This window comes from Strongylocentrotus purpuratus, unplaced genomic scaffold (genome assembly GCF_000002235.5).
Source record: "Strongylocentrotus purpuratus isolate Spur 01 unplaced genomic scaffold, Spur_5.0 spur5_scaffold_2, whole genome shotgun sequence".
Classification (NCBI taxonomy): domain Eukaryota; kingdom Metazoa; phylum Echinodermata; class Echinoidea; order Camarodonta; family Strongylocentrotidae; genus Strongylocentrotus; species Strongylocentrotus purpuratus.
In genome coordinates, this window is record NW_022145605.1 from 16,964,920 (window position 1) to 16,980,341 (window position 15,422).

At 39.8% G+C, this 15,422-nt stretch overlaps 1 protein-coding gene across 1 annotated transcript; it reads left to right on the plus strand.

Moving 5' to 3' along the window:
* Positions 1–2,225, plus strand: LOC591210 (ubiquitin-conjugating enzyme E2Q-like protein CG4502). Its single transcript, XM_790786.4, has one exon. It carries the CDS (start codon positions 1–3, stop codon positions 1,345–1,347), a length of 1,347 nt encoding a protein of 448 aa, XP_795879.2. The 3' UTR covers positions 1,348–2,225.
* The last annotated feature ends 13,197 nt before the right edge of the window (positions 2,226–15,422 follow it).

The window sequence follows — 15,422 nt, forward strand, 5'->3', positions numbered from 1 at the left end:
ATGGCTGAATTCGTCGGTAAATACCTATGCCCGTGCCTCCCACTGGCAAACGTCAGTGGACGTCGAAGTGCCAGATCAAAGGTCAGAGCCTTGGCCAGGAAACGCCACAAAAATAACCAAGGTGGTCCACTGAGTACGAGCGGCGTTGAAGACTCGGTGACGATTACTCGAAATGGGAGCCTTACCATATTTTCGATCTCGGGTACCGGGGATGACGTCTATCCTTACGGCGAAGCTCTCCGGGACAAAGCCGAGCTGCCGGGGACAGTATCAACCGCAGAGGAAAAGGACGCCACCCCCGAGGAACTCAAGTACAACGTGGCTGATGGAACAAGGGCTTTATCAGCAGAGACGCTCATGAGGATGCCGCAGCCTAGCAAGGCTTACGTCAGCAATGTGAGGATGAGGAGGCTCATGAAAGAGTTTAAAGCAGTGACGAAGATCATTGAGGAAGCCAGGAAAAAGGAACAAGAGGAAAAGGAGCGATATGCAAATGATGAGGAGGAAGATACAGACCCCCCAAAAGAAGATGTATCAAAGGAGGTAGTGAGTAGCAAAGATGAATCGCAGAGTGAATGCGCGGAAGAGAAATCGGGTGAAGCATCGAAGAGCAGTGAAAGTAAGGATTCAAACACATCAGTAGAATCACCTAACAAAAGTAGCAATGAAACTGGAAGTGGAACGGCAGAAGCTGTTGCCGGTTGTTCCACATCTACCGTAGATGATAAAGGGGAGAATAGTGGAGATAACAAGGAGGAGGGAGCGGAAGAGGGAGCAAAGAAGGGAGCGGAGAAGGGAGCGGAGGAGGGAGCGGAGGAGGGAGCGGAGAAGGGAGCGGAGGCGGTAAAGAAAGCATTAGAAGATGGTGGGTTTATGACGAATGAGAAACTGACAGGGCCACCATACGCAGTGGAACTCGTCAATGACAGCCTGGCCGATTGGAATATCAAGCTGTTTCATGTCAACCCCAAATCGTCGTTGAGCAAGGACATGAAGAAACACAACTACGAGTACATTCTCTTTAATATGACCTTCCCCGACAACTTCCCGTTCGTTCCGCCTTTCGTCCGTGTTGTCAGCCCCCATGTCGAATACGGTTACGTGCTTGACGGCGGTGCCATCTGCATGGAACTGCTCACCCCGCAGGGGTGGTCGAGCTCGTACACGATCGACGCCGTCATCATGCAGCTCGGTGCGACCTTGGTAGCAGGGGATGGCCGGATCGTACAGTCCAGTTTCCGCAGCGACGTCCCCTTCAACAAACAGGAGGCTGAGGTCAGCTTCCGTGCCATTGTGGAGACGCACGAGCGGTATGGATGGCACAAGACACCAGGAGACAACAGTTAATGGAAGACATCCTGTGTTTTCATTCCTGAATAGAGTTAATCTTCGCATCACCTCCATATTGGGGGTTGGTTTGTCTGGAGCTTGGAAGGAATCGCCAATACCGAATCAAAATGTTGGTGAATGGAATGCGCATCATGATGAAATTAATCCGGCTCATTGCTGATGTTGGTTGGAGTAGAATCATTCATGGTTTTGATTTTTTCCAACAATTGTCGTGTTTTGTCGATTTGGAACACATGAAGGTGTGAATAAAGTCTAGAACAAGGATGGAGCATTTTAGAAGGCACGTCGCAGTACCAGAACATTTGAAATCGACTAGCTAATCACCTTGAACCTTAGGCGACCTGGAGCCTCTTGAGGATTGTGGACGTCTTTCAATTTTCGATTTAGAGAGACAATTTTTGAATAATGCAGATTAATTGTTGTATACCACCAGAACAGACGTCAGCAGTTGGCTTTTACACCGCTTACTTTATATTGCATTGCTTCACCTTTTGAAAACAAACGATTGTAGCTTGCTACTGTATAATTTGTCATTATAAGCATCTCTGATGTACCACCTTATCTTGGTTGTCACAGACATGGTTGCTTTCAGAATTATTGTATCCATTACACTGAATCACGCAGTGCATCGGTAAGTAGCATTAATGTATTGATTAGCGTATTTACATTGACGGAGAAAAACTATTCCGATATGGTATCCTCAAAGTGCAAAGTGAAATGCAATACTTTGTGTGTGTCACTACTGTAGAAGCAAGAAACCCCCAATTTAGATCAGAGTTTGGTCAACTTGGGTTCAGTCTGTAGCACAATGGCGTGTACTTTTTTTGGTGCAATATTCGCCATATTGTGCCCACCTAGAACCGAGTTGGCCAAACTCTTCTGACCAATGACACCCCCCTTTCCTGTCACACCGCCAAACTGATTCTAAACCGACCGAATTATTGGCTATTCGGAGTTATGCAATGTTGTGATCGGTCTTCTGTCGGTCTGGTGTCAGTCCCGTCGGTGTGACTTGGGCAATTACAGTGTCGTTTATCCAATAAAATAAAAAACGATCACAGGTTACGGTAAAATCACACTTTACTGACCATAGATAGCAAATATAAATTATATACATGAAGCAAGTGCGTATATTGAGGGCTGAATGAATTCATTTGAAAATCGATTTGCTATAATGTGTGTACTCCGTTGACAAATTTTACATTGTATGCTTATCACCGAGATAGTTGTGACAGTCCAATCAGATTACTGGTATGGCAATAGATGCACTAATTGCCAATAGGCTTGACTGTCTGCACTATTTAGGTATTCACCATTACTAAATAATGTTAATAGTTGCGAGCACGTTGCGGAAGCGAGATGGCTTAGTGGAAGAGCAGTCGTCTCGTAACTGGGAGGACCCGGGTTCAAAACCAAGTGGGTTCACTAATGCCCCTTTGGTAAGGCATCAATCCTCATTACCAAGTCCCTCGGAGAGGACTTAAAGCTGTCTATCCTCTGGTTGCTTACTACTTTCAAGCATGCACTGCTATCTTGGCAGTCGGTTGAAATAATCCATCAACGATATAGCCTAGACTCTTTACGTAAGCTTTGTCGAACCTCGATTGACGAGCTAAAAACCATTCGCAAATTGGCTGATTTTATTTTCATTGCCTCTATACTCTCCCTGCATAGAATGGGCTTTTTTTCTTCTTTTTTTAAAGTCATGAATGCCATATCTATCACATTTTCATTTGCGCAGATCAATATTCATCCAGGATATCCTATACGTCACGACATGGATGAGACCTTGATTATTTAATACCCACCACATGTGATGTACATTCCCACGTAGATATTATTACTTTCATAGTTATTAGAATGTATTACGAGAGAAAACATGACCTTTACAGACACTTTTCCTATCGGTTTACTTTGCTTTAGGTATTTTCTATGGTTTACAGAAGGCGACGCATTGCTTAACCTCGAGCCTAGTTCCATTAAGCATTGCGCATTCCATCCGTCGATGGCCACAATGTATCTCTAGAGGAAGTCGAAATGACCGCGGGACGTAATTACTCTTTTATCCGGATTGTTGTTATGCCCTTCTCACTATAGCCGACATTAAATCATTGCAAAAACGGCATCCTCGTCAAAGCTCATCACTATCATAAGTACCTATCCACATCCACAACATAGATGTTTAATTGTCGTTGCTAGGGACAACGAAGTGCTTTTACAGCCAGCCCAATTACAATAATTTCATACATCCTTGATTGAGGCCCTCTTCATTGCACCGATTGTAATACGTTATATATTTTCATACATAAATTACCTCGGGGATGACTTGAAGCCGTCGGTCCTCTGATTGCCTACTTACAAGCATACACATGCTTTCTTAGCAGTCAGGTTAAACAGACCAACCAACCAATCTAGTTCACATTAAAGAGCGAGTACATCGCCTAACGAGGATGGATACCTCTCCCCCCCCCCCCATTGTTCCTTGCTGTCCTATAATCCATAGTTGCTGTTAAAAATGATGGGGAACCTCCTTTTAGTTACTTGTTTTGCATGTTATAGAAAAATTATCGGAAACGATATAAGAGTATTTGCTCCGATCGACACCTCCCTCGAATTTCAAAATGGCCTTGACAAAACCGGTTGTGAGAAATGAAAGGGGATTGGATTGTTCTCGTACGTACCTCAAACAAAAATGGTTAGGTCAAATTTATCTTGTGATCATTTTACTGACTTTCACCTTTCGGCAACTGCCTATGAATTTGAATGAATCTTTGCACATGCACGAGGCGGAATGAGATTGAATGAAAACAGATTGAAATCCGGTGTTCGATACTTTTAAATGGAATGACTGAAGTGCATTTTGTAATGACAGTCTCAACCAAAAATGGTGTTTGCGCTGAATTGAATGAACGCTTCATCAAAAGGACTGATCGAGAGAGAGAGAGAGAGAAAGGGGGGGGGAAAAAAAAAAGCGAAATTAGCCGTGAATACCAAAGTAGACTTCAAACTGCCTAATCTTTTAGTCCATATTTGCGTTCCTAGAATACAACTCTCCCTAAAAAAAAAACCCACATGATTGCCTTTGAAAAGATTATTAAAAAACTCGCATTTAATGAATTGTTTCCAGCGCTTTATTTCATTTAGAAATTTCGCGCCAACTCCACACGCCTCTAATGGGTTCCCATAGCAACAAATAAATACACGCTTTTATACTTTGCTGGCATGATTATAACTGAAAAGCATATCCTTGAATATCTAGGTCTATTGTCTAGAGGAAAATTTGTCTATTTTGGATCACTTACACTGATAAAGCTATATGTAGGGTACATTCGTGCTTCTAGCTTGGTGTTGGCATTAGATGATTTTCTTCGTTAAATTAAATCTTGTCCGCGAGGCCAAGACGATTCGAACACCTGAGATGGAATTTTCGAGACGTAGAAACCATATTCATATGTTCAAGTGTTCAATTTCAACCCGATGCATTGTAGATTATTTGATTCAGTCAAAGTGTTTCGTTGTATAATAAGAGGGGTGGGGCAGTTCATTCGAATGAGGGAGCAAATTTAACAAGAATTATAGCCCCACATTTCCCGATTGAATATTACAATTTACCGAAATAATGTTTAATAGAGTTGGAAAGGGTCAAATATAAAAGGGGAAAGGCAGTTGACCGTCTGCGCCCCACCACATCAAAATATGTGACAACAATATATTAAAATATCACCGGGGGCCACCCCTCAAAGGCCCCCTCTACGCTTATGCCATAAAATATACATGGCTGTCATTGCAATTACAGCCAACACGGTCCTGTCAATTATTTATTCATCATACTTGCAATTCCATATTATCTTGGTATTACAAGTAGCCTTGACGCGTCTATATAATTGTCCATCGCAGAATTGCTGCTACAGAGAAACTGCAATTACAGTCCAGGTCAGCACGAAATTGATTAGCTTTGCCTTCAGAAATAGGCCTTTTATCGTCTCTAATTAGAATTTAAAGTGGCTTTTTGATATAAAAGACTGTAAGCTCGCTGCATTGTCCAAATGGATTTATAGATTTCCCTTTCATCTTCGTGAATAGAAGAGGATTAGCTGATTGATTTTTGTATATTTTTTATATTTATATTTTAAGGCTGAACTTAGAGTCAACTATTTTACCCGAACCACGGTGTACCAATACTGGTACACGAAGACTATTTTGTTGTTGCTGTAAGCTTATAACATTCTATGTGTTATATTTCTTTGTATCTCAGCCACTTTCATTACACATAAGGGTTTTTCTATGGGTATTCAATTTCTATTTCACCCAAAAACTAATGAAATCCAGCTAGGTTGATCTACATTTTTTTTTAATCATTTCTCTTTTATTGATGCATGTCCTAGAATACCAGATATTTATCCTCAAGCTAAAGGGAAGTCAATGTAACATAGAAACTGTATCAGTAAAAGGAAAAGATTTTCTATATACAATCAATCGAACCAGGCAGTAAACTGCAAAACAACGAACTAAAATATTCCTTCTATTATTATCCAATATTCGTATATTGAACACGATAGCAACTATTCATCGAAAAAAATTAGACTCAAGGTCAATTTTGATATCCTATTGTATAACTAATTTAGAAATAACGTTCGGATAAGGTCATACGTCATTGTCATGTTGGCACATTTCAATAGCTGACGCACAAGCCTATTAAAATGTTCTTAGTTCTCAATATACTTCGGGCATAAAATTGCATGTTTTATTCTCGACATGGTGTCTTATTCGCCATGAATGGAATATATTAAGCTGAGTTTTGTATACAGTGGGACTCTGGCTTCGTTAATAATGCATGTACCAACCTCCCGTTCATATTAGCTTACAAGGTAATTAACTTGTTCTCATTCTTAGCGGTTAGACTTCGTTTTTTGCCCTGGACACATCGTTCAGCTGAGCGGGAAAACCAGGTTGATACACCCATTTTTAAGAGATACTAATGGTAGTCCTATCTCCATGACGATGTCAAATTAGCAGTGTAATCATCATACATGCTGTTAGGGCAATTGATGGCATATAGGAGGCATTTGAGAGGATGATGCCTCGAGAGAATTGTTGATATTACTACCAAATTAACTGTGAGCTGAATGGCGAACCGCTGCTCTCGTGTAATCAACCTACTTTATCTGCTCGCGATTGAAAAGAAAATCGAGTAAAAATGGTGGTCGTGTGATTTATATTTTTAAGGAACCCGCTGGGTAATGTGGAAGCATTAAGGAAAGGTTAATCATGTAAGAAGACGTGCACAGGTTTTAGAATGATGAAAATTAGAAGAAATTTACTCAATATTGCTGAAATTACTTTTACTACACATACAAGTCCGTATGTGGGACTACATGTACATTCCCCACATACACACACGCACACACACACACACACACACATCCTCACGCGCACAGACAAGTGACATCACTTTGATCCAAACGTTTCAGGAATTTCGCTTTATATTATGAATATAAGGGCATTTCATAACATTCTTTTGAAAGAATTATTTCTACTATGCCATACTTCGACACTGTCACACATAGAATGAGAAAGCTAGCAACTTTTTAAAAATCTTTACCAAAATCCAACCTCTTTAAGACGTACATATTTTGTTGTTGCAATACAACTAACAAAATGTGACGTATGAAACATCATATCTGTCATATTAAAAGTGGTATCTTTCCGTTGCAATGCTAACCAATAATTTAATGTGAAGCGTTAAAACTAACATTCATCGGAAACTGTTTGATGTACCGCAATACTTTTACTTGTATGTACATCGTATAATTTAAAAGATTTATCCGTATAGGATAGTTAGGACTAGTTTAAAAAAATAAGGAAAATATTTAAAAATTGTCACATCATAAGACATCAAAAAAGGGATATGAATGTGATCAGCGCTTAAATGTCCTTGATTGACGCAATGGAATTGGCGCTTCTTAAAAGAGCGGTCCGAATAATACCAAGTACCACTGCGTCCCCCCCCCCTCTACCTTCATCCATGTAATATTTAATTATATGAATACTTTAAATAAACAAAATTGTCTCGCAATAATCCGTAGCTCCGAAAAATACATTTTCTTGGTGAGTCCATAAAACCACCCCATCATTTTAAAGTGCTCTTTAAACGAACAAAGTGGTGGTGTTGACCGCATTAGAAGGCGGTTCCGATGATATTTTCCCCAACATTTCAATGCACTGTTACATTTATGTACTGTATTTCATTATGCGAGTGGTTTAGTAGCGGCGGGGAAGTATGCATGGTCGAAATGTTAATAATCTCTATTCATTCGCATGCGAAAGCAATCCCCTGATGAAATGGAGGCACGTGAAATATATACAAATCGATGCGATCGAAAAGATAATCTAGTTTTTGTTTTATAGATATGTTGCCATGAGTTGTCCTTCCTCGGTGGTTTGAGCGCACCGCAGTGCATAATGGGTTGTATATAGAATATGTTAACAATGGAAAGGATATTGAATCAATAGAGCCTACGGGTATTCAATTTTTTTTTGTATTCATTTTTTATTCATTTATTCATTATATTTTCTATAAAAAGAAATGTAGGCTCACTCATTGCCACGGAGGCCTGTTTTACAAGGGAGCCTTGATATGAACCGAAAAAATACAATACCAAAATACCTACATTTACAAAAACGTCATTTTGTAGAAAAGAAAAATTTCAGAACATTTTTTAGCCCCCATTATTTATTCATTTATTCATTATATTTTCTGTAAAAAGAAATGTAGGCTCACTCATTGCCACGGAGGCCTGTTTTACAAGGGAGCCTTGATATGAACCAAAAAAATACAATACCAAAATACCTAGATTTACAAAAACGTCATTTTGTAGAAAAGAAAAATTTCAGAACATTTTTTAGCCCCCCCCCCCCCCCCACCTCTTTCTGAAAATGCTGGATCCGCCCTGGCAAGTAGCTTTATAACATTTCCTAAGAAATCAAAATGGGAAATTTCCCCGCGGAATGTGCGATGTCGAGATTTATCGTATGTCGTGATTGATTGCTTGCCTTTTGAAGCTTTTGCCAATCGTAATCTCATGCTTAAATGTCACATGAATATTTCATGTAACACTAGGATTTATTGTCAGCATATTCTCTTCCAGGCGCGGATCCAGGATTTCTTAGGGGGGGGGGCCCAAATTTCAAATTATGCGAGCCAAATATTGGTACGTAATGGTGACCAACAGTGGCGTAATGCGGGGGGGGGTCGATGCAAACGCGAAACGCGGAAGCTTTGACGTTTTATTAAATTATTCGAGAAAGAAGACGACTCGTTGTACCGTTCTCGACTCTTAATCTTCGTCTGAATTAAGTTTTTCCCCTCCCGCGCGAAGCGCGGAAAATTTTTACGATTTATTAAATTATTAGAGAAAGAAGACGATTCGTTGTAGAGTTCTTGACTCTTAATCCTTGTCTAAATTCAGCCCCTCTCCCCCTCCTGCGCAAAGCGCGGAAGCTTTGACGTTTCATTAAACTATTAAAGAAAGAAGACGATTCGTTGTACCGTTCTCGACTATTAATCCTCGTCTAAATTCAGTCACCCCCTCTCCTCCCGTGCGAAGCGCGGAAGCTTTTAAGTTTCATTAAACTATTGAAGAAAGAAGACGATTCGTTGTACCGTTCTCGACTCTTAATCCTCGTATGAATTTAGTTTTTCCCCTCCCGCGCGAAGCGCGGAAAATTTTACGATTTATTAAATTATTAGAGAAAGAAGACGATTCGTTGTAAAGTTCTCGACTCTTAATCCTCGTCTAAATTCAGTCACCCCCTCTCCCTCCTGCGCGAAGCGCGGAAGCTTTGACGTTTCATTAAACTATTAAAGAAAGAAGACGATTCGTTGTAGAGTTCTCGACTCTTAATCCTTGTCTGAATTCAGGTCCCCCCCCCCCCTCTCCTCCCGTGCGAAGCGCGGAAGCTTTTAAGTTCCATAAGATTATGAGAGAAAGAAGACGATTGGCTGTACAGTTCTCGACTCTTAATCCTCGTCTGAATTCAGGTCTCCCCCCCCCCCCTCCCGCGCGAAGCTCGGAAGTTTTTAAGTTTCATAAGATTATGAGAGAAAGAAGACGATTGGCTGTACAGTTCTCGACTCTAAATCCTCGTCTGAATTCAGGTTCCCCCCATCCCGCGCGAAGCGCGGAAGCTTTTACGTTTCATTAAAGATTCGTATTACCGTTCTCGCCTCTGAATCCTCGTCTGAATTCAGGTTCCTCCTCCCGCGCAAAGCGCGGAAGCTTTGACGTTTCATAAGATTATGAGAGAAAGAAGACGATTCGTTGTACCGTTCTCGAAAATAATCCTCGTCGGAATTTAGTTTCCCCCCATCCCGCTCGAAGCGCAGAAGCTTTTAAGTTTCATTAAATCATTAAAGATTCGTATTACCGTTCTCGCCTCTGAATCCTCGTCTGAATTCAGGTTCCCCCTCCCGCGCAAAGCGCGGAAGCTTTGACGTTTCATAAGATTATGAGAGAAAGAAGACGATTCGCTGTACCGTTCTCTATACTCTTAATCCTTGTCTGAATTTCAAAGATGTTCTTTGTCTGCTACTTTTTCTTCCTACGTCCTCTTCCGATTTGGGGGGACCGCGGTCAGATAAGCATTCAGGGGCCCGCCTTAGGGTCCCTGGTGGGGTCGAGGCGGCGGAGCCGGCCCCGGAAACTCAGGGGTTTTAGGCGTTTAATTAAGGTCAGATGAGCATTTTTTTTTTAAATACCTATTATTTTGTGACACTGGAAGGTCACTATTTGGCGTAGGGTCCAGGGGGCGGAGCCCTCCAAAAGAGGGGTTTTAGGCATTTAATTACCGTCAGATGAGCATCTAAGGGCCCGCCGTAGGGCCCTAGGTGGAATCCAGGGGGCAGAGCCCCGAAAGCTTTGGGGTTTTAGGCATTTAATCACGGTCAGATGAGCAATCAGTATCAGTACGCCAGTATCTCCTCTTTTCCTTTTTTCTTTCCCTTTCCTTCCTTCTCTCTTATTTTTTTGATTGGGGGGGGGGGGGGGTTCAACAGCTTTGGAGGCAAGGCCCTTTCGGCCCCCCGATCTCCTTCTTCCCCCTTTTCTTTTCTTCTTCCTCTTCTTTCTTTCCCTTTCTCTCCCCTTTCCCTTTCCCTTCTTTTCCTTTTTTCTCTTTTTTTTTTTTTTTTTTTTTTTTTTTGCGGGGGGGGGGGCCAAGGCCCGCTCGGCCCCCCCCCTGGATCCGCGCCTGTTCTCTTCTTCGGTATTTTATTCCATTTTGTATGTAGATTAGATTGCAATGTTTCACATTATTTTCCAAGCGATACGATGGAAAAACTGTGGAATCTAACTTTTTTAAAGACAATAAGTAACATGTGAAGACTTTTCTTAGAGTAACAATTATCTGGTAAGCCTATGGCAAATCCTCCTCACGGTTTCGTCATATTTTTCCAAAGAAATGTGAAGCATGTAAGGCATTAAAGACAATTGAGAGTCGTGGTTACGACAGAAAATTCTCACGCGATCGATGAAAATTTATTCTAAGTGTTTTGGTAGAAAATGTTGAGTAACGAGCAACGAAAGGACAAGGAAATTTAAATTATAGTCCCCTACGAGCAGATATGGTCTAACATGCATTCTGCTTTTCAGTTGTTGTTATTTTCAGCCAGTTTATGTAAGTTTTGTGGACTCATCCAACTAACGTAGTGAAACATGGACAATTCATATTTAGTTAAGCCAGCCTGACTCGAAATGCAAATTCGAAATTACCAGAGATCTCGATTGAATTGAAATTTCTGAGGTATAGGGAGTACCTATTAAAATTGATCTGAAATTACATGTCCATACGTAAACAGAAAATCGGGTTGTTTCAAATTCTAGGTTTGAAACTTTTTTTGTAACTCTTTATACCTGAAAACTTCTGAAAGGCCTTTTTGAATACATTAAGAAGTAGAGATGAAAAATTATAGTTTCATAATATATCATGAGAAGAAGCCATTTAAAAATGCAAGGTATTCATTCTGACGTCAATCGCGGTTAAATAATGTATGGCGATTTCAAGAAGATGACAGGATGTTGGATGTAGGGGAATATACAGGGACGGGTCAAGGAGTTTGGTAATGGGGGGGGGGGGGGAGGGGGTACAATTCTGTAAATTTCTAAAGACCAAATAAAATAGAAAGCACTGAAAGTATATGCTATAATGAATAGGATACGTGCCGAGTGTGCACCACCCTTTAAATAGATCTACGCCAATGTGAAGAGATGAAATGATATAAACGCGAGGCAAAATTACTAGGATTGTTTTAATCAGTGTAAAATATATAGTTTCTTTGTTGTCACTGCAACGAAAAACCTTTTCTGACAAAATTCACAACGTATTCTGTTCTGGTACACATTGGGTTATTATATTAAGATAAATCAGTTTAGGATGGTTGAAGTAAGGGAACGTAATGACGCATTCAGAGTGGCCCAATCGAATTAAACGTATTAAATTTACAGCAAATACACACACCCGTGGGCATCTCGTCACCAGTTTTTAATCAGGGGAGAGGTGTCTGATCAAACTTTCCCTCAAGCCTGCAGGAGGGAAGCAAATTTACAATCAAGGACAACAAGGATTTTAAAACTTAAAAATTTGCTGACAAAGGGTGGAAATTTTTAAGTGGGGGACGACACCATACCCCAAACCTCACAAGCGTCACCCTTACCCAGTAGGTTATTATTGTTGTTGTTGCTCAATTTTTTTTTATCACGTAAAAGAGTAGTTATGCCAAAGGGCGTATCCACTAATTGGTAAACAGAGGGGTTTTCTCGTCCTCAGACTATAGACGCAGCGTATCTCGACAGTCCCGCATACTTCCATCCAAGCAAGTTGTACTGATTTTTATTCGGGATTTCAAGCGGGGGAGGTTGGGGGGGGGGGGTTGCACCCTGATCCCCATATTCTAGATACGCTACACAATTTTGTCGCGTTAATATTCGTACAGTCCATAGGGAGAAAGAACCCCTTAAGCTCTTCAGCTGATACAATGTTTGCCCAAATAACTATTTTTCTAGGCTTTCGATCAAACGGGGGCGTACCCCCAGATTAATCCTCTGCTGGATAAGCCCCTGATATCTTGTTCATATTTGAACAGTCCTTGGAGAGAAATCATGCCCTTAGCTAACACAATATTTGCCCCAGTCACCAAACAATATATTTAATGGCATAGGATCGAGTTCGGGATTGGCAAATACATTAGTTTGATTGCTAAATTAATTTTCCGACGCTTTCTCCCTCGGTTTTAGCGTGACATTTGATGAGTGTGTTCCCTACGTACGAAACTATATTTTCATGAATTACGCCATGACCCCTAGTTGAGAACTCAAATCTAAGTTATTCTTTGATAAGAGAAGCTTTTTTTTTGCAGTCGCTTTCTATTCCTCTCTTTAATTTATGATACTTTCTAACCTTCTAAAATAATAATAATAATAACTATTTCTTATATGGCGCTTTTTCAGGAGGGCCCTATCAAAGCGCCTTACAGATATAATATACTATTACCCCGGTCATCGGATTCAAGGCTTACCCGCACACAATGTATGCACATTCTCCACTCCCTGGGGAGCATTCCAGCCAGGCGTCATTTTTACAAGCGCACACTTGGATGTTGAAAAATTGAAGGGGAACAAGGTTACACACATAATAACAATCTTACTGAAACAACGGTTTTATATCTTTTAAACCCAAATAAACACAAGTAACTTAGGAAATCTAGTATACATTAGAGGTAATCGTACTGCGATATAAATGAAATGTTTTATTTAAAAAAATCGTGTCCCAAAAGCCCTAGAAAAGATTTACGGATGTCATTTCTTACCGAGGAAAAGACAGATTAAAACAATATTTTTCAACTTTTTCTATAGCTTTGTCAAAATGATGAATTAGTATCATTGAATCATATAAATCTCATAAATCAATTCCATACCGATGATTTATGAGATTTATATGGATTTCAAGATGGCATCCAAATGTGTTACAAATCATTAAGTCAGTGCATACGCGTGCTTGTATTAATTAAAGTGTGGCTCAACATTCAATACATATATTTTGTATCACAAATGGTTTTACTTTATTATAATTTGCATCAAACAACAATTATATAAAAAAAAGACATTTAATATCGTGAATTCACCAATAAGGATGATTCATAATTTTCTTGCCACGCTTTCTTTTATATTTTGCAATATGACTAACTATTATTGCTGATAGAAGACTGACGCATGCCTAGTTACAATGCAGTACGTGTAAAATATTAATTGGAGTCGTGATTCACAGCGGCAAGAATTAAAAAATGAAAAGTACATTGCCTACATCTTCTATGCACAGGTAGATGTAGGATTTTGTTAAAGGGGTTGCGCACCTGTGCGAATTCCCTTTCAGTTAACGCAATGCTCGCATACTCCTACCCCTCCCCTTGTATTTGCTACTTATTTGTTTGTTCGTTTAATTGTTTGTTTTACCCGACTGCTAAGAAAGTATGTATATGCGTGTAAGTAAGCAACCAGGGGACCGACAGCTTTAAGTCCGCTTCGAGGGACTTGGTAAAGAGGATTAATGCCTTACGAAAGGGCACTAGCGCTTCGACTTGGTTTCGAACCCGTGACCTCCCGGTTACGAGACCACTTCTCTACCAATGAGACATCGCGCCTAGTGGTATAGGGGAGAGTAGCTTCATCCATTCCTTTATAATTGGTTTTAAATTATACATGTATATTATGACATTGTTTTATATATCATCTGGCATATTTCATCGAAATACAGATGTAAAAACAGGTGAACGTGTTTTTCACCTTGTCAACATGCCGTTTTTTCAATCTTTCATTTTTTCGTTGAGCTGTCGGACAAAATTTAAATGCGGGAACATTTTAAATGATGACAATTACCGAAAGAGCCTTCGTGTTTGCATTGGCCGAAGATATCAAGAAGTCAATTACGCTTTCGTTGCCAACACCGCCATCCTTCTAAAATCGCGATGTTATAATGGATGTTGTAACTCCTTAAGGGCTTTAGTGAATGGAACAGGTGATAGTATTCACATTTGTATAGCGTTTAATCCTGCGTTTCTAGGCATCTTACATTGTAATTATATTTTTTGTTAAATAGTGGACTACCACAGTAGATATTTTCTATGGTTTCGATCCATAGCGGATGAGAGTTAATAAAAACTACACCATTTATTTTGTTATCACTCGCGGTATGAACTTTGCGATGTTATTTAAATAGTGATTTTTTTTTGTCTACAGTCGGATAATTGGACCTGAGACTAGAATTTTATACAGCTTCGTTAAGATCATGTATGATCAATGAACAATCTCTTGGATATCTGTACTTAAAAATGCTTTTGCTACGTTTTATGCAAATTTCGTCAGCTAAAAATACATTCATTGCTTATCAAAAGGAGTGCCATAATTTTGACATTTTAGATGTTACATGGATATCCCAGAAATGTTCTATATACATTATTTTAGATAAAATTAATATGTTTTTTATGATAGCGCTCTTTGCAATGCTGCATTAATTGCATGACTTACGTTTAATGTTTGCATAACATTTGTGTGTAGTTTGTTTTCTTTATGATGTAAGCAATACTTATCAAAATGAAGGCAAACAATCGATGTAAGATGAATAGAAAGTGAATGATGCCTTCTTCTTGTATGACATATGGCTGTAAATATTACTTAATCCAATGTTCATTTTCACTGTAATATGGATGAAATTTTTTCATGACTTTCAAAGCCTTTCTATTTCTGCCTTTCCTAGGCCAATGAAACTCCGTCCTTATCGTAAAATAAGAAATGAAGAGTTAATTTTAAATGCAAAGTGTTTACTTGTCGCATCTATATTGGATAATATTAAGCGGTTGGAGATTCATTTATGTATGTGCATTATAATTATTAGGGGAAGGGATTTTTTTTATCCCTCCGTAGTGAAGTCTGTATGGTTGTATTTACTATTGTGGTGATCATTTTTTGGCTCCGGCGACTACTGCTCCTGGCTTTATTTCGTCAAAGATCTGTGGTCAGATA